This window comes from Alligator sinensis, unplaced genomic scaffold (assembly GCF_000455745.1).
Source record: "Alligator sinensis unplaced genomic scaffold, ASM45574v1 scaffold787_1, whole genome shotgun sequence".
Lineage (NCBI taxonomy): Eukaryota > Metazoa > Chordata > Crocodylia > Alligatoridae > Alligator > Alligator sinensis.
The window spans coordinates 969,542-993,137 of NW_005841911.1; the positions used below are offsets into that span (position 1 = coordinate 969,542).

General features: G+C 41.6%; 1 protein-coding gene across 1 annotated transcript in view; it reads right to left on the bottom strand.

Moving 5' to 3' along the window:
- Positions 1–838: 838 nt before the first annotated feature.
- The window catches only part of LOC102369627 (maltase-glucoamylase, intestinal), a 69,661-nt gene continuing 46,903 nt past the window's right edge, over positions 839–23,596 (bottom strand). Inside the window, 7 exon segments of the mRNA XM_025198045.1 lie at positions 839–898; positions 1,063–1,138; positions 5,847–5,995; positions 8,348–8,464; positions 8,556–8,590; positions 9,253–9,386; positions 16,222–16,360. Of these exon segments, the coding sequence (XP_025053830.1) occupies positions 839–898; positions 1,063–1,138; positions 5,847–5,995; positions 8,348–8,464; positions 8,556–8,590; positions 9,253–9,386; positions 16,222–16,360 (710 nt within the window).

Genomic DNA, 23,596 nt, shown 5'->3' on the forward strand with positions numbered 1-23,596 from the left:
CTGTATGAAACCTATTTAAATTAAAGTGGGCACGTCTACACAAGATGCTGACTGCACAGTAGCCGAATGATATTGCACAGTAGCACATCATAGCATGGACAGTGCTTATGTTTCTGCACAGTATTGTTAGGCTACTTCATAGTAGCATAACTTAAAAGATGTATGCCAATTACTGTGCATTTATTTAGTACTTATACTAGATTTTGTTGGGAAATTGCTCAAGACAATAAGATATATCATGGTATCATGAATTCAGATTTACACACCTGAATTAATAATTTGAAGAGAAGTTAGCCTGTTCTGAAGTTTCCTACCTCCACATACACAACTCCTCCTTTATCTTAATGCTTCTGTAATGGAATTTAATGACTTGAAACCCCTTCTCCTATTTTGACTTCCAGGGGAATAGCATTCATTTCCAAATGTATGCTATTCCCCTCCCCCCCAACCCCAAACAAAAACAAAAAAGAACAGATGAAAAAAGCAAAGCTCCTCTCCCTTCACCCCCCCCCCCCCCCCCACCCACATCCACTGTTTTTAAAATCTGCCATGGATACTATCCTATCTCTACCCGACTTCTTGTTCTTCTTCCTCTATTAATTATTCAACTCTCCCCTATCCATCCTCCATGACAATTTTGGAGTAGGTGTCTTCGGATTCTTATTGTTAACATCCCAGTCACATGCTGCATATTTCTTGCCATTAGTAATTACCTTCCTATTTCATGGATTCTGTTTCTTATTTTAAGTCTCAGCTGAGAATATTGCACTACTAAGAGTAACAGATTATTCTAATAGTGTTTTACCATTAGGAAGAAGGTCAAGATTTTAAAAATCATTTACTGTGTAAAATCATACCAGCGTGCATTGAGTATATAAGGTCATACTGATGTAGCATTCTGGAATTTAAATACATACGTGTTATGTACATTAAAGAAAAAAGCAAACAGAAGTGAAGTGAAGGAAAAATGTTTTTAAAAGTCCACTCATCTGTATCATGTCTAGATATATAAATTAGATTATTACACTTGATCTGAGCCTTCAAGAGGTCAAGAAGCAGAGCCAATATAGGGCTGAGTAGTGCTGGTCCCCACAAAAATTGTTTGTACACATTCCATGTTGTTTTGTCTTCCACAAACCTTAAACGAGTGAAATCATAATTATGCACATAGTATTCAACTTATAACTGTTTTTTTTTTCTAAAGAGAGATAGATTGTATAATTGTATATATTTTCCTTTTCCTCTTAATTTATAAATTCTTAATATATAAATATATACATGTTATAAATTCTCATAATGATTCAAAATACTCATTCAAATGATTGATACTGAGTATATCTTATAAACATAATATATTTTTCCTTAAAAAATTAATACATGTTGAAAATGTATAAATATCCTTATACAAAAGGCAATGATAGAAATACAACTATTATTTATTTTGTTACTTACATTGTTTTTCACTCAGTTTAGATCATAAAACTAGCAAGATCTTTTTTCTTGGCAGTTTCACTGTTAGGTTTCCAGACATGGGAAGAGTAATATTAATTAACAGCCACAGTGAAAACCCCTTAATCACTTTTTTACACAGTGACTCACATAATTAGTTCCACTGAAGTCAACCAAAGCAAGATAATGCTCAGCAAAGGGAATAATATGACCTCAAACTAAGCAAACTATTTTTAAACCTATAAAAGTTTGGATGAGGTGTGATTTGGGGAATAAATTTGAAGTCAGTTCTTATTTTATTCAGTCTGGTTGATCATCTCCAAAGGATTCAATGGAAACATTCATCTATCTCATCACTAAAGCAATTTTAAAAACACAAGATATAGAACTATTGAAGCAAACTGGCCTTTAGTCCTAAATAAGAAACAACGAAAAATGATTCTGTTACTATGTTTTTCATAAAGCTGGAATTGGAAGGCTGCTAGTGGAGGATGCAGTGACTAAATCCCCACTTATTTCCTCTTATTCAATAGAACTACAGTAGTTTTGTTTTTAAAAAAATAATAATTTTGTGTAGAGAAAATGGATGTTTCCACTAATCAATTGGAAAGATGAAAAACAAACAAACAAAATCCTCCCCAAAACACCCAGATATTAAGGGACAGGTTGCTCTCTATTAAGTCTAAAAGCTAAAAAGTGATCACCCCTTTTCTTACTTGGGGATAAGGAGGTCAAGATTTTCTTACATCTGAAACTCAATAAAGGTCAACATTTTTTTCACACATCTGTGACTGAAATTGCTAAAATTCTGAATAGGAAAAAGTATTCTTCAACATTTAGTTCCAGATTATGTCTTTTAGAGCAGAGAAGAATCACTGCAGTAATAACATTAGGAATGACTGTGCCAGAAAATGGGAAAACTGGAGTTCACTAGTACTTTTAATATACACTTAGGGCCAGTTTCTGCCCCACCTATTAGGCACTTAAGTATATGTAGGCAGACTTATTCCATCCTGTTGAAAAGAGATATGAGTGGGTCCTCCTCTTCACTGCTTTCTGTGACTTAGTTTTAAAGCTAAGATAATAAGATGTAATAAAAATAGAAACATTAATGGATATTCAGGAACATTAAGAGGATGGAATAGGTTCACAATTAGGTGCTTAATAGTCTATTCCAGCCATTATTATTTAGTTTCCTTTTCTAAATGATTGATGTACTTTTGTGATGTCCATCATGAAGGCAAATTTTTCAAGTATGGTGGAGACCAATATAAATTAGTCTAAATCCCTCTAAGGGCAGTCGTTTATGCTTATGGTTTGAGGTTAGATTGCATATGTAAATGTAGAGTTGCAAGTTAGATACCTACATGATTAGTTTAAATGAATACAACAGCATCAACAGGCAGAGTATAGACAAACTAATAAATTATAGAAAGTTAAAAGGGGATGGGGACTTATCACCCAGTTGTAATGTCTGTGTTCCTGCCCTTACACCATGTGTAAATTAAAAGTTCACAGCAGTACCTTTCCCCCTCAAAAATGGAGCTAAGGGGCACTTGTACACATGACGAAATTTGCCCTTTTTTTGCTTTTCAGCGGTGTTACAGTTTGCACATGCAAGTTTTCCTGACATTTTAAAAGTCTTTCTGGTGTTTTAAAGTAAAACTCATTCCGATGTAGTTTAGTTTGGGTCACCACAAATTGAAATGTTGTGTCCACTGAATCATCACATGCAAACAGAAATGGACGCAAAGATGTGTAATAAGCCCTGCTCTGTCCACCAGATGGCACTGTTACTTGTGCAGTTCACTTCTGGTCACCAGGGGTGCCTGTAGATGTGCAGGACCCCTATTCTGATTCACTGTAATTACAGTACATCAGAACAGACTCAATTAATCCAGGGTGCTAATTAGCATGCTCCAGCACCCTTGACAACTCATGTATTCAGAGTGTTCCCATGCTTTAAAATGGCAGCAGTGCCAAAGATAGGGGGCAACTTAACTAAAGGTATTTTGACAAGCTTTAGATAAAGTGCCTGTGCTGCTCTCCCCCCACCCCCCTGAGAGCACAGGTAAATACACCCAGTGAAATTTACCCTGGAGTAACTGATGCATGGCAAGTCCTTCCCCCTCTTTCTGTTCACTGTTATTTGGTCATTTTCTCAAGTTAAGTTAACTGAATTGTTTTTAAGTCAAATCTTTTGAACACTGGTGGCTTTTTGTTTACAGCAGGCTTAGTGTTTAGATATCTAACATGAGAAATCTTTAAAAGCCTGATTTTAAGAAAGTACAGAGCTTCCATCCTTTGAAAATCAAGCCTGTTTAAGGCATTTTAGCAGAGGCACCCAAAACATAAGCCTCCAAATTAAAGATTATTTAATAATAAATGACAAATAACTGCTAGAAAAGAAAGCATTAAGTAGATGGTGCACTGAACAGAAAATTGCTATATAGAGAGACATATTTTGTGCCAGGTTTGCAACAATTTAGCTCCGGCAGAAATCTCTGTTTCTCTACCCCAACTTCAGCTTGAGATAGGGATATGTAGCTAGGGACTAAAAAGGAGAACAATTCCTGTTTAAATCAGAGAAATCTCCCATTGACTCAAATATTGGAACAGAGACTTTAAAAATTAGTATGCACATCAGTAGCATAACTAGGGTAGAACAAGGGTAGCACTCATCCTAGGTGCTATGAGGGGGAGACAAGATCCTACCCCTCCCCCCACTGGGGATTATTTTCTATGGCAGGAGATGTCTGTGCTGGCCCTGTCCAGCTGTAGGAGTCAGGCAGCAAAGTCCCACATTCAGCAATGTATCTGGGAGTGAAGGTTGTGAGTGGGGTAAATAGTGACATGGGGACACAGGTGGTTTTCTCTTTTATTCTTCCAGTGACCAGATGCGGATGGTGCCATGAGGCATGCATCAGTGAGGTAAACCAGCAGCTTAGGAGCTGGTGTTACCAGGCAGGCCTTCGGTTCTTGGACCATGACCCACATTTCCGCACAGAGGACATGCTCAGGATGGATGGGCTTCATCTCTCCCCAAAAGGTAAACGTGTTTTTTCTTCTAGGCTGCCTGATCTTGTATGGTGAGCTTTAAACTAGGTTCACCGGGCGACGGGGATGCAGAGGAACATGAGGACACTTTGCCATCAAGCCAGGCCAAGTAGTAGCCAGGTATGTGACAGGGGCCAGGGCAGGCTTAGGAACAAGGGGGTGGCACATGCACTTACAGGAGGCCTCAAATGCCTCTACACAAATGCTCAAAGCATGGAGAATAATTAGGAGGAACTCGCCCTCCTGCTAACTAGCAAAAACCCAGACCTAGTGGGACTCATGGAAACCTTGTGGGTTTGTACCCATGACTGGGCAGTGGACATGGAGGATACAGGCTGCACAGGCAGGACAGAGCAGGGAAAAAAGGGGAGGGGGTGTAGCACTATACATCACAGAGCAATGCACGTCCTCAATGGTCAGGATGGGTTCAGAAGAGGGGATAACTGAGGCACTCTGGGTTAGAATGCAAGGGGATCATGGGGAAAGGGACTTGATAGTCAGCATCTACTACAGACTGCCTCACCAGGGGGGTGAGCTGGACCTGGAATTCTCAGGTCAGCTCACAGAGGCTGTAAAGTCAAGGGATGTGGTTGTCGTGGGTGACCTAAACTACCCAGACATCTGCTGGGAGGAGCAGTCAGCCACTTACATGGTCAAGGGGCAGTGGGTCAGGCCCTACAAAGAGAGGCTGAAGGGCCTGAATCTATTCAGCCTCCACAAGAGAAGGCTGAGAGGGGATCTGGTGGCTGTTCACAAACTCACCAAGGGGGACCAGCAGGCATTGGGTGAGGCTCTGTTCCCCTGGGCACCACCAAGGGTTACTAGGAATAACAGCCACAAATTGTTAGAGAGAAGGTTCAGGCTGGACATCAGGAGACATTACTTTACAATTAGGGTTGTCAGGCTCTGGAATGGATTCCCAAAGGAGGCGGTGCTCTCTCCTCCTCCCTCTCGCCTTGAGGGTCTTCAAGAGGAGGTTGGATAGCTATTTGGCTGGGGTGTTATGACCCTGCACTCGTTCCTGCCTGGGGCAGGGGGTCAGACCTGATGATCTCTTTAGGTTCCGTCTGACCCTAAACACTATGAAACTATGACAAATATAGTTTTGCAGAGGGTGGCAGCTTTCTGGAGCTAGAGCTATTGATGACTCAAGCAGTGGGATTTAGCATCAAATAGTTCACATCTCCATTCTTTTCTAGGTTTATAAAGAATAATCTCAACAATCTAGAGAAACTGTTCCTTTAAAAATAAGATGATTAGAGCAGTCTTGGGATAATTTTAAAAAAATCATGATTTTTTGCGTAAAGCAATGTCCAATTGAGGAAAACACTCATACTTACTCATGGAGTACAGGACGAACTACAGTGATACCATGGACATGGGCTTCATACATTAATGTGTAGAGATAAGGTGACAATGTGTATCTTCTATTGAGTATATTCCTGGAAATGTTTTGAAATCTGTCATCCAAGGCAACAGGATCTTGCCTCTAAAAAGGACAAGGATTGATATTATTCAAACTGGTAGAATTGATTCTGAAAAACTGGAAAAAAATGGCTTGAGGCAATTGTTAATATTTTCTGAAGATTAAAATGAATGTTTGGCACCTCCGCACCATATAACATGTTTTATGTAGATCCACATCACTTGTGCAGCAGTTGCAGCAATTATTGAACATATTAATAAAAAATGGTGGTGAGAGTATGACAATATGGATAATGACTCCTAAACTGAGATTAGGGTTGGGCATTTGACAGGTCAAATAATACTTGGTCAATTGACTGATCAAATATTGGTCAAAAATTGTAAGACAAAATGCCAATAGGTCCAAATAATACACAGAAAAAGTACAAATTTTCTATCAAGAAATGTGTCAAAAAACAATTTAAAATATTTCTGTCAAAAAAACTACAAAAAATGTAGGGTTTTTTGGTAAAATTTCTACTATCTTTGACCAATCAAAAAGTATGGAGTCAAGTGACAGGTCAACTGACCATATTTGAATGGTCAATTGACCAGTTTGCCAACCCTGAGATGATCTCTGTGGACCTGTGCATTGCAAACTCTTTTCACCCAAAACTGCAGAAGTTCTCTCTCTGAAGGACCAAGTGACAGTTAATAACAACAGGTGTCACTGTGCATTGTCCACATGCATGATCATATAAACTGAAAGTGAAATAATGGCTATATGGCTATATTAGGAATACACTCCCCATCGTCTTCCCCAACATCATTTTGTGATGGTAAATAACATCTCCTAAAGCTACTGTCCAACACTGATATGACCTTATTTGGTGATGTGAGTATCTCTCCACTTCCTGGGTCAGGCACCCTGACTCGCCTGCTATGACTTGATGGAAACGTAATTGAAGGAGGAGGATCAGTGGTGTTCCTGCTCTGTCCTGGAGATAGTAATAGTCACTGGACTGGAGCAGCTGGTCCTGGGGCTCCACCTCCACTACACCCCAGTCCACTCACCAACCATGCGGGCCATCGTGCTGCCATTCCCAATTACTGACTCCAGCCCCTTATGGCCTCCCGTACAGCATTCACCTCATTGGCCTCGGTGGGAAGTGAAGGTTTGTAGTTTCAGCCTGGCACTCATCCCTAATCCTTGGCCTTTCTCTATCCCTTCACCAGGCCTGGAACTGCTGTGCTCTCTGTGGGTTCGAGGATGGCTGCAACAATCCAGAGCTCACAGGGTGGTGACAGAGCCCAAAACCTCTTCTCAGGGAGCTCTGTGCGGGAAGCCTGTTCTGCCTCCCATATGCTGCTCCCACTTACCTCCAACAGGTCAGCATCATGGGGAACTCACACTGGCTGGAATGCACCTTGGTGAGCTCTGCATATCACCCCGTTCATTCCACCTGTACCTGGCTTCTGCCGGGGGTTTTAAATCTCCCACAGTGGTGGTTGCAGCTGATATCATTTGCTGGCCACTGCCCAGTCTGATTGATAGATACTTGAAAAGCTGGCACGGTGCTGGCTTGCATGGCTCCAACCCCAGCCCCAGCTCTGGCTCCCTCCCAGGTAAGTTCTCCATGGCACCAGGGTCCCCAGGTCTGCCTTTGGGAGTGTCGGGGTCTGTTCCCAATGCCTCTGACCCCTGTGAGTGTCCCCAGCCACCACAAACAGCATGTAGACAAGAAATGCCTTTTATGTGAATCACTGCTGATTAGCACTTTGAGAAAAAAAGCTGCATTTCTGTATGCACATAAAAATTTGGAGCCATTTCAAAAGAGGAATATTTTTAAAAAACAGTAGCTGTGACATTCTAATGGTCACATGTGGACAAGCCTGGAATGATACAAATGTAGAAAAACTGCTCCAAATTTAACCTGGGATGAAGCAGAATAGTGTGTGTGTTCATACCCTTTGAATCCATTCCTTATTTGAGTGGTCGGCCTTGAAAAACTCTGGTGTGAAATCCTGGCTCCACTTAAATAAGTTGAAAATCTCCCGCTGACCTGAACAGAGCCAGGGTTTCATGGTTCTCCCCATGGCCTCCCCCCCATTTTTCAATACACACAACTCCTTTTAAAGGAAAGTGGATCAAATCTATCTGGCATTTTGAAGCTAGCCTAGGTTGTAGACATGATACTTTTTTTTTTTTCTCTGACAATCCCCATCTACCACCATGGTAGAAAAGCACTTATTCAAGAATTAATGACATAATCATAATAATAAATTATATTTTAAAAAACTTCCTTATCCCTATGTGGCCGTTCTACTCTAGAACTGTTTTTTAAGGCTATAAATTTTCACAGAAGTCCTACTCCTGTTCTAAGTAGCCCCAAGCAGATGCTTGGTGCAAAACAAGTAAAGATAACTTATGACATACCCTTGTTCCTTTGATATTGTGATTTCTAGAATATGGATAAAATGCCCCCAGCTCCATCCAGCGGTCACACATTTCATACTCTGCAGCTTTGAAGAAGCCACAGATATCTGTTCCAGTCTGAAAGCATAAAATGAATTCAATCTGAATGCTGCAGGTTACTACAACTGGGTAAAAATGTTTAAAATATGAAGAATTATTACTAGCTTACATAGGATAGTCCAAAAAAGCTAAACTCCATCATACCTGCAAGGAAAAAATAATGCAACTTTATTGACTGCTATTTTCTTTGGTATTTTAAAGGCTATGTTGAATTCACTTGGTGGGGAAATACAGAAATGAAGGTGCTTTAGAGTTTCTCCAAAGTATAATTCCTCCATTCCTGCAGGCACTGCTGCAAGCTGTCTTTTCAGGAGTAGTCAAGCAGCAGATGAGCAGACAATGAAGCATCACTGGGATGAGATGTTAACAAAGAGATACTCTGTGGGAAAAGAGGAGCTGGGGAGTTGATTTCAGTGGGAGATGGAAATACCCCAATCAGGCCTTATCTCTATTTGGCAACAAACATGGAGTATGGTTCAAGAAAGGAATTAAAGCCAGAATTTTCGCTGCTAAAATCCTTGTTTTACCTAAAATGACATTTCTTTTACTCTAACCCATGTAAAAGAAAGTAAGAACATAACGTGCCATACTGGGCCAGACCAATGGCCCATCTCTGTCAGTGGCAGTAATAGATGCTGTCAAGGGAGAGTATATGAACAGGGCAGCTTGACTGCTCTGTTACACTCTCCCTAGTATCAACCTTAATTGGTTTAGGAATGTCATGGGATACTAGTAAAAGACATAAAAGTGTCAGGAATTTAGTGTAAAGAATAAATCAACTATAAAAGTCTGCTGCTTCCACACACCAATAACAGATTTATAAAGTTGATCCCAAGCTGAACTATTATCACCAAGCCAGTGCCCAGACCATCTTCCACTAGATGAATATGTTGAACGGGTAATGACAATTCCACGCTCACTTGTGATCTTCTGTAAAGCACTAATATAGACAAATAGAACAATAAACCTATTAGATGTGAAAAACAGTATTTTAAAAGATCCTGTGAAAGGCTCCATTTGTAAATGCAAGGTCTTACTTATATTTGTATAGCTAAATTATGACCATCTAATTGTAAATAGGAATAAAAACCTGATTCAAATATTCTCCCACAAGTTATAAGGGTTTGCTTCTGTATTATTGTACAATTTGAAATGATGTACTTGAACATGTTTAAATACTGAGAATAAATGGGAACAGAACTAAAATATTAAAGAGGTAGTGGTAGACAATGGTATTTAACATAAAAACTAGCTACTATATAGGAAATTTGGAGGGTAGCAACATTTACACATGTTTATATAATCCAGATAATTTCATTTCAGTCTTCCATTACTAGATAAGGTGAAAATAAGGTTAAAACATGCAGAAATGTATGGTACTTAACAATACGGCTCTTTGTATCTCAGAAAAATCCTGTGCATCTTCAATCCATTATAATTATTTGAAGGTTTTTAAAAAGTAGATAAAGAGTGGAAGAGTGTAAATATAACATGTTCTCATTTTCAAAAGTCTTGGACATTCTGAGAAACGGAAAGGCAACTCCTTTAGCAGAGATAAACAGGGAAATGTGTGTGGGCTTGCCTGAACATTTCCCTTCTTTCCAGGTTCATAGGCCTGTTACAATGGGTATTTCAGCCTGCTCTCAAGTTGGAGGAACATCCAGCTTTGCCAGACTTTGGCTTTAAAGGAAGGCCCCGTATCCTGAAGTTCCTTCTACTTTAAATGTCTCTACAGTCAAAGGCAGTCGTTTTACATTTCCATGGAGGTGCTTACAGGCCTGGGAAAACAAATAAACAAACAAGAACCAGCACTTTACTTTCAACTCGGTGTGCCCCCTAAACAAAATGCAGCACACGCCCAGAAAAGAAATTGAGTCATTTTGACCCAGATCCCCAGCATCTGTATAGCTTATGTGCTTCAGTGGAGTGTTTTGTCACTTTTATCTAATGGCTGATTGAATCGTGCTTACCTTTTGATTCCATTGGAGTAATTGGTTGTCTTTCTCGAAGAGCCCATGCCACACGCTCTTTGGTAGGTGGCAAGTTATCCCAGGGGTGGGAGGGGAGGCTGAGGCCAGCATTGTGCTGGCCCCAGCAGCCTTACTTGAGGTCTTGGTGTCCTCCCAGGACTTCAGTAGTGGCAATCCTGGTGGGTGGAGACTGGCTGGCAGCTGCAGAGCAGCTCTGAGTGGCCTGGCTCCACTTTTCAGCAGTGCACACTCCCCATGTGTGTGCTGCTCTGTTTTTTTCCCCCACAGGTTTTTATGACCCCTGGATACCCTGGATCTGGTGTGAAGCAGCTCCAGACTGGTAGGGGAAACTGGTGGGGGGCAGGGGGGAGTCAGCCTCTGGTTCCAAGTGACAGAGTTGGGTGGTGGAGGGGCTGGCTGAGGCACAAAGGTGCTGAGAGTGCAGAGCCATGTGGCTAGGCAGCAGGTAGCCCCTGCACTTTAGCACCCTTGTGCCAAAGCTAGCCCCTGTTACCATCTACATATGCATTTCAGCACATGTAATTACTCTGCCATAAGATAGTGTTGTTCTCGCACGTAATTACTCTGCTGCATGTAATTACTCTCCTGTAAGATAGTACTGTCTACTCCATAGTAAAGCACACATGGAGATGCACTTACAACTAACTGGCCCCAGCTAGGTGAAAAACTAAGTTCCCTTAATACAGACTTGGGCAAACTCTTTTTAAAGCTCAGCTTAAAAATTGCATCTACGAGATGTTAGCAATTGTAAAACTTCTGAACTCAAGTTAAGATTATAGTTATATCTACACTGAATTAGAAAGAAATGCTACAGTACACAGAATTCCTTGACCTAGTTTTAATCTAGTTTAGATGCCAATGGTAGTAAATTGGACTTGTGGGTTCTACAGTATTTCCTGACACCCCATGAGCCTACTTGGCAGCTCAAATCTATACTGCCCCAGCACTACTGCAAATAAATTAACCATAGTATCCACGCAATAAACTATGTATCAATAAAAGTGATCAAGTTTCCAACTGAAGACCCTATTACTGATTATCAAACTTGAACCAAAAAAACCTTGACCTCCACCTAAACACGCAGGTTCACTCATTACCTTAACGCATACTAGAAGTAATATGTACGCATATGAGCTACAAATAAAATATTAAAATACTAAGTTACATATAATCGCAATACTCTCGTTATAATGCATTTCAATTAGATGGATAGCTTATTTCAGAGGAACTGACTCAAAATTAAAAGTGACTTTCAAATCTCCCCAAGAGAAGACTCCTATGATCTATGACTCATTTTATCTTTGTCCTGACTTCTCTCTTCCTTCAGTTCTGCCTCCTATCAAAAACTTTTTCTCTTCTCTTCCATAAGTAGCTTAATAGACAAAACACATATTAACATCATGGATGGAATCAGTGACCTTCCAAGTTAAAAGCATAAAAGTCCTTGCAGCCTAAGCTAAAGGACCAGCCCTAAACTTCTGGTCACTGTGCTTCCTGGTAACCACCTCTTCTAATACTGTCTAGTATTACTCAGAGCCGGTTTGAAGGGCAAAGAACCAGGACAGTTGTTTAGACGCTACAGTCCAAAGGGTCCCATTAAACAAAGTTAGGTCATACAAATCATCCTACATGGAGATGGGGAGAAACAAAGAGAGGAGCTGGTGCTTTAGTCTCTGCTTGAGACCCTCATATGTTAGGGGCCAGAAGCACAAGAAACCGTAACGTTTTAATCCAATGATGGCCACCTTAGAAACAATGGGCAGGGGCTGCTCCCCAGCTCTTCTGAGTTCTGGTATCTATCAACCAGATACTCGGACCCTTCCTAAATGAAGGACTATACACACTATTTAAGAGTAAACTAATCAAACAGTTTATTTAAGATCTCAAAACCAGTTACTATAAAACGCCAATACCTTATCCTAAAAGAACATTATACTACATTATATATATATATATGTATATATACACACACACACATAATTGAATTACTTACTATTTACAACACTATGCAACACAGAAGGACATACAGACATAAAACACAGGAAAGAGGGGTGATAGTTACCTATCTGCCTAACAGGCTCCACCTTGAGTGGCACAAACCCACACTAATCAATCTCCCAAGCACTCTCCCAAACAAAAATTCACTCAATCTGCCCCCTTCCAGGTGTTCCAGAATCACTCCAATTGAACCCAAGCATGTCACACTCGAACAGCCCAGTCGAGAGCTCTCACAACCACCTCCCAGGCACACCAATCGAACACTCACTCTGAGGGGAAGATTCATTTTATGCTCCCTCTGCACACCGCACTCACACTTGCACATGACACTCATACAGGTGGCTTCCACACAGCACCCAGGTATTTTCCACACATCACACTAGATTTCTTTGCATAGCACTCCAATCTTTCCAAACAGCACGTTGCTCTCCTTTACTAGCTGGCCACAGGGTCACCTAAAGTTCAAACTAGGTCTGCAGTCTTACACGCAAGTCTAATGTTAGCTTTGGCACCACCTCTTCCAATGTACCATGTGATGATCTATGGGAAGAAGGAAGAACCCAGGATGATGATAGACACAGAGCTGTTCATGTTTAGTTGCAAGACAGGAAGAGAGAGAGAGAGAAGTATTGTTCCCCCACTTCCATCTGAACTAAGGACACTTCATCACCTCTGCTATGAAAGCCTGAGTAAGACAGGTACATAAGAGATTTATGTCTCCAAAGGAGATATTTTTTATTAGGTTTTAGATGCTCCTGGAAAAATTCTAGCTACTTAAGGAAAGGTGTGTCATGGATTGGACAGAATTAGAAAAACACAACTAATATGAACTATCTTTAACTTGTGTCTCATCAGACAGCTGGGCTGATGCAGCCCAGCCCCATCCGTGATGCTGTCTGTTCCCTTCCCTTCTTTCTCCCCACCTCCCATTGTACAGACAGCACCGGAGCTGGGAAGTAGGCGGCAGGGCTAGGGGAGAGAAGCTGTATGTCTGCAGCACCTTAGTTGGATCAGGTTCAAATTGGAACTCGATTCCCCACTCTCCTCACCCAACAGCCAAGATCTGTTGTGTCAGGAGTGTTGGTCTAATGCCTGGCGCTAATGTAACCAGAGTGTCAAAGCTTATTAATGTTGGATCATGCCAATTTTATTTATGACACTTGCTCTTTTGTATTCAACTTCCTGTTTTGCATCCTGAAATTTTTATTTTGTTCCTTATCCTATCTATATTTTTTGTGTGTCAATAAACAGTGTTTCACACAGTAATTATTTGCTTTTGACAATATTCTACACTGTCCTAAACCTGAAATAAGAAACTATCATAGAGGTACAGTTATTATACTTAAAGACAAAAACAGGAAACACTGAAAAAGTGTGTGCTTTTTTTAAATGGCCACTTTCTCTAAACTTTACTATTTAAGAAAAATAATGTAAATCAGAAAAGGAATCCAAAATTTCTTGAGCCTAACATTTTTTCCCCTTTCTCCCAGTATGAGAGCTAGGGAAATACTTATGAAGCAAGTACAAATACAAACCTAGTTCATTTATCCTTATATATACAGCACTGCCATTAAAATGTATTAACTTTTCCACTGCCTGACTCCAATTAACTGTGAACCTATAAGCTGTTTTAGAACTTTTCAGCCTCTCCTTGTGTAAACCTCATGTTAGATGAAGAGCATAATACCAAGAAATAAACTACAGACATGTGTTACATAAAGAAATATATCTGAATCATCATCATCGTCACCTTCACCATAAAGACACGTACACCACAAAGAAAGACACGGTTAGTAGGGGTTTGCAAAGTGGGTCGTATTCTATTTGGATTCAGATTCAGCCCAATTCAGGGCGCCAGTGATTCAATTCATTGTTTTGAATCACTGTCCCAGTTCCATTCAGCTAAATCCAAATCTGAAGATTCGATGCTGATTCAGAGAATCAGTGATTTGGCCATAGACACAGCTTTAAATGTTTTTTCTACATACCTCAAGGTACCAAGCATGACTCGTGAATACTGAGATGGCAGGGTGTATGGAGCATCCCACAGGATTGCTGTGGGGCCCCCCATGTGCTCAGTGGTGGACCTGGAAATGGACCACCCCATGCCCCTCTGGCTCAGCAATCAGACACAGGGGGACCCCAGATGCCACCCCTCTGCGGTGAACCCAGAAATGGACTGGAAGTTCTTTTGGTCCACTTCCAGGTCCACTTCTGAGCACACTGGGGACTCTCCCACACTCCCATGGGACGTTCCATCCACTTCACCATCTCAGCATTCACAAGCTGCCTGGTGCCTTGAGGTAAGTCAAAAAACCATTTAAAGCTGCATCTATGTTCAAATCATCTATTCAGAGGGTTTTGATTCAATTCAGAGAGATTAAAGGGTCTCCTGATTCAATTCAGATTCGGAGATTCAGCCACCTAATCGGGCCAAATCTCCAGCAAATTGAATCAGTGGCCAAAGCTTTGCACAAACTTAATGTTTAGGTCTCATTGCCTCTGGAACCATTCAAAAACCAAGTTGGACCCAAATGTAAAATTGAAGCAGACACATGGATTATATAATTTATTCTAGATGCCAACAGCCCCCTGAAGACAGTTCTAGCAGCTGGAATTCACTAGACACAGGAACTTACCCATGGTCACTATGGGGAAGGGGAAAGGGACAGGCAGTCACTGTAGCTACAGCAAGTCTATACCACCTGGGGATTGCCTAATGAAGGATGAAATTGACCCATCATTACAGTCTGTGCTTTGAAGAATTCCAAGGTAAAGGTATCATGTTGGCTTTACGCTAGCACAGGCTGCAAAATACTATATTTTGGACACAAAGGAAATGGGTAAGCCATATGCCAGTACTAGCTGTGGGTTGGCAGGGAACGTTTAAGGGTGGGAAGAAGTAAGATCAATGCCATAGGACTATGGTTTACCAGCCCCTGGCTAATAGAACCACCAAATACCATTACTAGCCAGAGTAATTTTGAGAAGCTGCAAGCTCTAGATCATTGATTTTCAACCTTTTTTTTTCATTTGTGGATCCTCCCCCCCCCCCCCTTGAATGGAAGTGCAGACAGTTTTCAGTTGCAAGTGTGGGCGTTCACATACTTTTGACTGATCAGAGTCACCTTTCAGAGACCTCTTAGACAGCCTACAGATCTTCAGGGGTCCACAGACCACAAGTTGAAAACCACTGTTTTAGATTGGTCAAATTGGCCTCTATACAATCTGGGCCAGGAAAAGATAGGAATGAAAGTCAGTGATAACAATGTTGTTTCTCTTTCCCAGGCTTTCCCCATGCCCCAGGTACAGTGAGTTCAAAATTAACAGGAGTAAGCACTGGTCTTATATTACCCTGGTAACAAATCTAAGGGCAAATCATTGTTAAACCCAAAGCTACTGGTCAACTATACTCCTTATATTATGAAACAAATCATCCTTGAACTTCGGAACAAACAAAAAGAAGAAAAAAAAGAAAAGAAAGGGTTGTCAATACATGTGGCCAACAAATCTTAAGGCAGGTTACAAATATAAATAGCAGGGCATAGTGGTTAATTTACAATTTATCTTCTCCAGGATGAAGTAAAATATAATACAAATTCTTTGTAAATTTTAGAGAGATAATGTTTATATCTTTGGAATTTTTAAATATGTTTGAACACATCTACTTGTTACTGTTAGTAAAGAAGCATGGGTGTTATTATGAACAAAAAGAATACTACAGAATAAAAAGACTTCAGGTTTTAAAAGAAGGGGGAAGGGAAAGAAAGGGGAAAAAAGTTTTACTTATAGGTAGGTTTAGCCTGTGACCATCCATAGAGATTATGTACATCATAATGTCTAACTGGGCATCCATCTGGCAGGAACTATTGCCCTTCCATGCATGTGGTTTTGAAACTCAGACCAAATGACTGTGTTTCCAAATCTAATGGAAATTAAATTTAAATATTGGTACTGCCAAATAATTAAACACATTTAATAAATAAAATGTGTCACTCTATCAAGCCTTAAAATTTAACTCAATTTCAAGTCTCCTCAACCTCCAAATTCAATGGTTTTTATTTGGTTGATTTTTTGCTGGGTTTTTTTTTTTTTTTTTAAGAATATCCTTTGAATACTAGTGATTTCCAGTGGTTCTGAATACTAATATAGGACTAATGTCAGCTTCCTTAAGCTTGCTGTTCCTTAACCTGCATGAAAATACTCCACATCTTTATAAGCCTCTCTAGTTATCATCCATATGACCTGCAAAATGGAAAATGTCTAAGAATGGGTGCAACTACATGTGCAATTAATGTGATAAAATAAACTTCAGCACAGTTTGTGCTGGAGTACACAGCTCCCAGGCACAGCTTCTCCATGTGTGCCTGGGACAGAAGCACTTTGAGCCAGGGCAAAGCAGCCCTGGGCTTACAGAGGGCAGGGGGGTAGGGATTAGTTCTGGGCTCTGGGGTGGTGGCACTGGCTGGGGCACAAGGGTGCTAATGTTCAGGCCTCAGTGGCAGGCAGCCCCTGCACATTAGCAGCCTTGGGCCCCAATCAGCCCCGTCACCATCTATACATTCATTTCAGCGCAATTAAGTACCCTGCCATAAGATCAGACTGTTCTCAACAGTTCTATCTTATGGCAGAGTTAATTAATTTACTGCACCCTAATACTGGGACACATGTAAATGGTGATGCTTTAATGCAGACCTAATTGGTCAATTCTGCTGTAAAGCACATGTGTAGATGAATTTGGCTACAGTTGTTCACATACTGAGACAGTATGTATGAGATTTGAAAAAAGTAGCAAGCATAAAATAATCTAATAAAAATTAGGTGGCAGGCTGTTCCAGACCTTGGGGGCTCGGACAGTAAAGACGTTCTTCCTTATGTCCAGCTTGAAACGGTCTTGTAGTAGTTTATGACCATTCGACCTAGTCGTCATCCCTTGAGGCGCTCTGGTGAACAAACGTTCCCCCAGATACTGGTGGTCACACCGGATAAACTTATAGGTGGCCATCAGATCGCCCCTGAGCCTGCGCTTTTCCAGGCTAAAGAGCCCCATGGTTCTCAGCCTGTCATCGTAGGGTCTGCTTCCCTGACCTCTGATCATGCGCGTGGCTCTTCTCTGGACTCTCTCAAGCTTCTCCACATCCTTTTTGAATTGTGGAGCCCAAAACTGGATGCAGTACTCCAGCTGCGGCCTCACTAAGGCCGAGTACAAGGGGAGAATGACGTCCCAGGATTTGCTTGAGAAGCATCTATGGATGCAAGCCAGCGTTTTGGTCGCTTTACTAGCCGCCGCATCGCATTGCAGGCTCATGTTCATCTTGTGGTCAATGATGACCCCCAAGTCTCTTTCTTCCATAGTGCTAGCCACCATAGCACTGCCGAGCCTATAAGGATGCTGCGGGTTTTTCTTCCCAAGATGGAGAACCTTTATCGGCGTTGAACACCATCAGATTCTCATCCTCCCATTTTCTGAGCCTGTCCAGGTCAGCCTGGATAACCTGTCTGTCTTCTGGTGTGGATGCTTTGCCCCAAAGTTTGGTGTCATCAGCGAACTTGGCCAGTCCGCTTCTGACTCCAATGTCCACATCATTAATGAAGATGTTGAACAGTATGGGTCCAAGGACAGAGGCTTGGGGACCCCACTGGTCACAGGACACCATGATGAGTGACTTCCATCAATTACTACCCTCTGGGTCCAACCATGGAGCCAATTTTCCAGCCAGTGGATCGTGGAGGACCCAAGGCGACAATTGGCCAGTTTCTCCAAGAGGTGATCATGGGAAACCAGATCGAAGGCTTTTTTGAAGTCAAGATATATGACATCAATCTCTTCTCCCTTGTCCAGGTGATAGGTCACCTGGTCGTAGAAGGAAATGAGATTGGTCAAGTAAGAGAAGGCAACATTCAGAACTTGTTTTTTGTAAGAAAGAAAAGGAATGGGAAATACTGCTTTTGTTTGAAGTCTAACATGCAATGTTATAGTGTGTGTGTGTGTGTGGGGGGGGTTCTGCTCAATTATTAATTGTTATAATCCCATAATAATGACAAATTAAAATGCATCTACCAGTGATCTCAGTGGGGCTTGCTACCAAGATACAGACATTTTTCCTTTGTTCCCTATACAGGAGATGCTCTAATATTTCAAATTTATTTTGGAATCTCCATCTTTTTTTCCCCTTTCATAATAAATCCCCACATCACCCTTACTTTTAACTGCAGGGGCATTTTTTCCCCCAGTGGAATCTGGAGCAAGGAACCTTCCCATTTATCCTTCTCTCTTTATTTCATTCTGTCCATTTAAACAGAAGAATGGAACGCCCTTTAGGAAGTGAGAAAGCCAGATTCAATCTATTTCTCTGCCTGAGGGAATCCATTATTACGAAAATGTCCCAACTCTTTCTCTAGTATAAGCTATCCTAGATGGAACAGGGGAGCACTCTCTAGTCCTTCTGTTGATGTTGTGCTATGATAAAGAAAGGAATTTGAAATGATTAAGCCAGAAAGAGAGATAATACATGAATGCAACTTGATTTTTGAAATACTACTTTGGGAACAAGCAGGGTCTTAGGAAGGATCACAGCAGACCTTGGTTATTGACCAACTCCTAGGAAATATTTCAGCTAACGGTTGTTTAATAAAAAACTAGTTGGGTTCTTAGGGTGCTCATCTAGGGAAAAGCAACTGTAGGTTTGATTTTCTTCAAGGAAAGAAGGGAATCAAACCCAAGGCACTCACTTCTAGACGAAATGCTCTAACAGTCTAACTACTGAAGATTACAGGGAGCTTCTCCTTTGGCTGTGGTTGAAAAGAAAGGAGTAGGGAGTTGTGTCCATAAGCAAATTAATGAACCCAGGCCTGGAGCCCCTGCCTTGATGCGAATGAAACTGGTGGCTGGGCTGAGCCATGCTGAGCATGCACGGTATGGTGGGCCATGGCTGCTGGGTGCCACTCAATCCAATCTGCGCCATGGCAGGGCAAGGGGCTGCCTCCAGAGCTCAGTCCCCGCCATGTGCACATGGCAAGCAGTGGCTCCGTACCCCAGTGATGGCTCCAATGCAGACCTGTCAGTGGAGGGGAGACATGGCTCCTGCTCTCGGCCTGCATCCTGCTCTGGATGCTGCTCCCACTGTGCTGCGTGGGAGCGGAGCCCATGGACAGGGACCGAAGGGGGGGTACAAGGCCCAGGGCCCTAATGAATCTTACTCCACTCCTGATTGTGTCAGTGTGCATTTGTGTCAGTGTTCTTTGAGAACACTTACTGTATCAAGCCCCCCCCCCCCACCTCCCCCACCGTGGTAGGTATAAGTTGTGCATAAAGATGCTCAGCACTGTCAAAATGAGGTGGTTTTGCACATGCCCAGACATGGAGCCTTTAGATGCCTGGAGAATTTTAAGGTAAAAAGTTGAAGCGCCATGAAGTCTTGGGGCCTTCAAAGTTCAGCAATAGCTTACCCAAGCTATCAGGACAGAAGCATGGGAAGCCTAAATTCTACTTGAGCCCCACTTGAAATTTCTAGGTCCCTTATTTTTTAGATCTGGCCCATGTTTGCAGAATCCCAAGTAATGGACTGAAACTTTTTTTCTCAAACTCTGATTTCAATATGACAGAATGCAGGTTTGATTGTGTCAGTATTTTGATTGCATACCATGCATTCGCTCATTTTCTTTTTGTAAAGCCGACTGACCAGATGCTATAGGAAGAAACAGACATATGAATGACTGCATCTCTGAATTTTGAAACATTTAATAGCTCATGCATGGCTTCAGTTTGATATAAGAATATAATATTTAATTGCCAACAGAAATTGTGTGCCCATTCTATTTTTGAAACAAACTAACTGCCTTATCTAGCCTCATCTAGTTCTGGAGCTTGTCCTGCAGAGACAATAATTATAGTAAACTGTTTGATAGCCTTGTGTAGTCTCCAACTCAAGGGACTGAAGTAACAGAAGACTCAACCTAAAAACAAAAGCTGAACATTCAAAAACCACAATGATGCTAATGAGGTAATGAAAGTAAAATATCTCAGTAATTAAGAATGAGGACTGCCTGTTGGCAAACAGCAATGTGTTAATGAAACAGCAACATTTTGTCCTTCAGTAATCCACTTGTAATGAATTCATCTGAAAATCTTCATGCTTACTTTCTGAGAGCAATCAGAAGCAAAAGGAGTTATGCATGGCTACCTTTGTCATTTGGATTTTTTATTTATTTATTTATTTATTTTTTGGTATCACAAGGTAATATGGGAGCAGCCACTCAGATAAACATTCACATTTAAAATTTCCTACTATAAAGGCATATAACCTACATACTTCTGTTAGGTGCTCCAATACTGCAGCAACAGGGCCACATATATGTTGATTAGATTAAGTGGACAGAAAATAGAAATATTTGTCAATGATCTTTCAATCATTTGTCAATGATTCAATTTTGCAAGGTGTTTCTTGCTGATTCATCGTGACAGAGATGTGTTCAAAAAATCATTCAAAATTTTAAATCCTAGAACAACTGAAGTCTATAAAAATGTGATATAATGGCATATGTTTGAAACCTAAAAACATACATAATAGGGCGGTACAAAGCTTCAGGTGCTGATTGAATTTGGAGGAGATTCAGCCTGATTTGGTGGCTGAATCTCCAAATCCAAATTGAATCATGGGACCAATAAAAAGGTCAGTAGTCAAGAATCTTGAAGTCAGTAGGAAGGAAAGATGTTTTCAGTGAAAGACAACAAGAGCAGATTACAAACTAATCAATATTTTACAGAAACCTTTGGTCTCAGTTTTAGTGTCTTGTGTGTGCTAGTAATATGATATTTAAGCATTTAATTCATTCATGACTTAATTATTTACTACCTATATACAATCATTTCCCAAGGATTCAAATAATGGAGGAAACTATTTGTTGCAAACACCTAGTAAAGTCAATGGGAATTAAAGGGAATCAGAAAATTCAGGGTCCGGAGTTAGCCCCATGGGCCATGTTCAGATGAGCGAAGCTGTGCAGTATGTTCAGGTGTTCTCCATGCTGCAAGGGATAAGTGCAGAGGTTTGTTTGGGTTTTTTTGACTCATGGATATCCCATGCCAAAAAAAAGTGAAGTGGTGCATGCAGGGGTTGTATGCACACCATGTGAAACCAAAGCCTGTCCAGCCGGAGCCACTCTCCAGCTGCCAGCCAGGCTCTGTGCAGCATTGTTGCCACTGCTGCAGCCCCAAGGCCCCAGGTAAGGCTGATGGGGCCAGCTCCGTGCTGGCCCCAGCCTCCCCTACCCCACTCTGGTAACTTGTCACATGCCAGAGGCTGCGTGGCACAGGCGTTCCCTGGGGACAACTACTGGCAGCACAAGGTGTCCCACTGATAATTGTTAGGCCTGTGTGAAGCAGCTAGTATTCACTTTGGATTCATCAAATTTGGGGGACAGTGATTTGATTTGGTGATTCAAATCACTGTCCTGAATTGATTCAGATGAATCTGATTCAGAGACTTGGCCACTGCAAAATTGGCCGTATCTGCAAACTGAACAGGCCCCATCCCCTGCCTGCTCTCCCAGTCCCATCAATGGCTGCCCCACCTGGGCCAGGCATCCCAGCACTTAAAAATAAAGGAAGCCCCACACTCACCGGCTCTTGCCAGGTGGGGAGGGCAGTCCCCACTGCTCCCCACTGCCTTGTGCTGCATGGGGGGACTCTGCCATGAGTCCCCAGAGGCCCTGACAGCTGCTGCAGCAGCTAGTGAGTGTGGGGCTGGGTGGGACAGCCATTGATAGGGCTGGGAGAGTGGGCAGGGTTAGGGGTGCTCAGAGTGTCTGGGGGAGCAGGCAGGGGATGGAGCCTGGCAGGGGTCTCCACATGGTCCCCTCCCCTTTCCTTCCTACCCTTTACTAACCGGCATGGAGCCCAGGTCCAGCTCCCTGTGACGGCAAGCGGAGACTGCCCAAATCTCTGAATCTTTTCCAAGTCTTTTTCCAGATTGAATCAGAGGCTTCAAATTGGTTCAGACCTTTTAATTGGTCTCCCAATTGGATTCGGATTGTAGATTTGGCCGCCAAATCAGGCCAAATCTCCTCCAACTCAGTAACCAAAGCTTCACACAGCTCTACTAATTGTTCCTGGGGAAACAAACATCCATGCTTGTGAGGACATGACCATGAGGAACAAGTTGGATGACCAGCTCTTATAAAATACTGAACAACTTTCAAGCTGATCTGACAAGACACAGAACTTCAATTCTGAACAACAAATGGAATTTTACAAATATGATGAAGCTTTGCAGAGCAGTTCTCCTTCCCAACCCCTTCACCCCCACCCAGTGAAGCATAAAGGAACAACAGACAATGGACACAACATACATCCCAGATACCATTCATGACAAAACTTGCCATCAGATCTGGAAGGGCTGCTAATCTTAAAATACTGAGGATTGTGATGGTTTCAGTGTCTGTTTTTGGTATAGAAGTTACTGTAGCAAAACCCCCAGTTTTTCTTTTTTAATACATACACACACACACGCATATACGTGTGTGTGTGTGTGTGTGTGTGTGTGTGTGTAATAGATATGCATTCCCTTCCCTTCCCCAATTATTTCTGGGTTTTTTTTTCTCTCCCTATATGTTCCCTATAGACAAGCATAAGTGAGATCAGACTTAGGATAAGTTTTAACATTTTTATTTTGGTAGCAAGTTTTTGGTTTTGGATATCCACTGTTTTATATTGTATTATTATTAGGTTTGTATTGATTCTTACTGTTGTATATTGTATTATTATCATTTTTGTATTGATGTTTATTGTTTCATATGGATATTGTATGGTTTTGGCCTGTGTTTGTAAGTGAGCCAAAGTAATGTCAAGTTTCCATTTTGTATGTCAAGTCTCTATCTTGTGTCCTCTGCCCGGGCATCCCCTGCGTCGTAACTGTATGAGTCACATACCCCTCCCGTGTAAATTGGTTCCTGGATAAATGAGAGTGATTGGGAATGATTGAAAAACAATGATAGCAGGCCTCTACTGAATGGCCTGTAACAACTGGGCCATCACCTCGCATTGATTCATCCAGAAACCACGGACCTCACCCAGGAACAGAGACAAGAACCCAGCATTTGAAAGACAAAAGACCCTGCAGAACCAGCAACTCTACCATTGTACCCCACCATTACAGACACC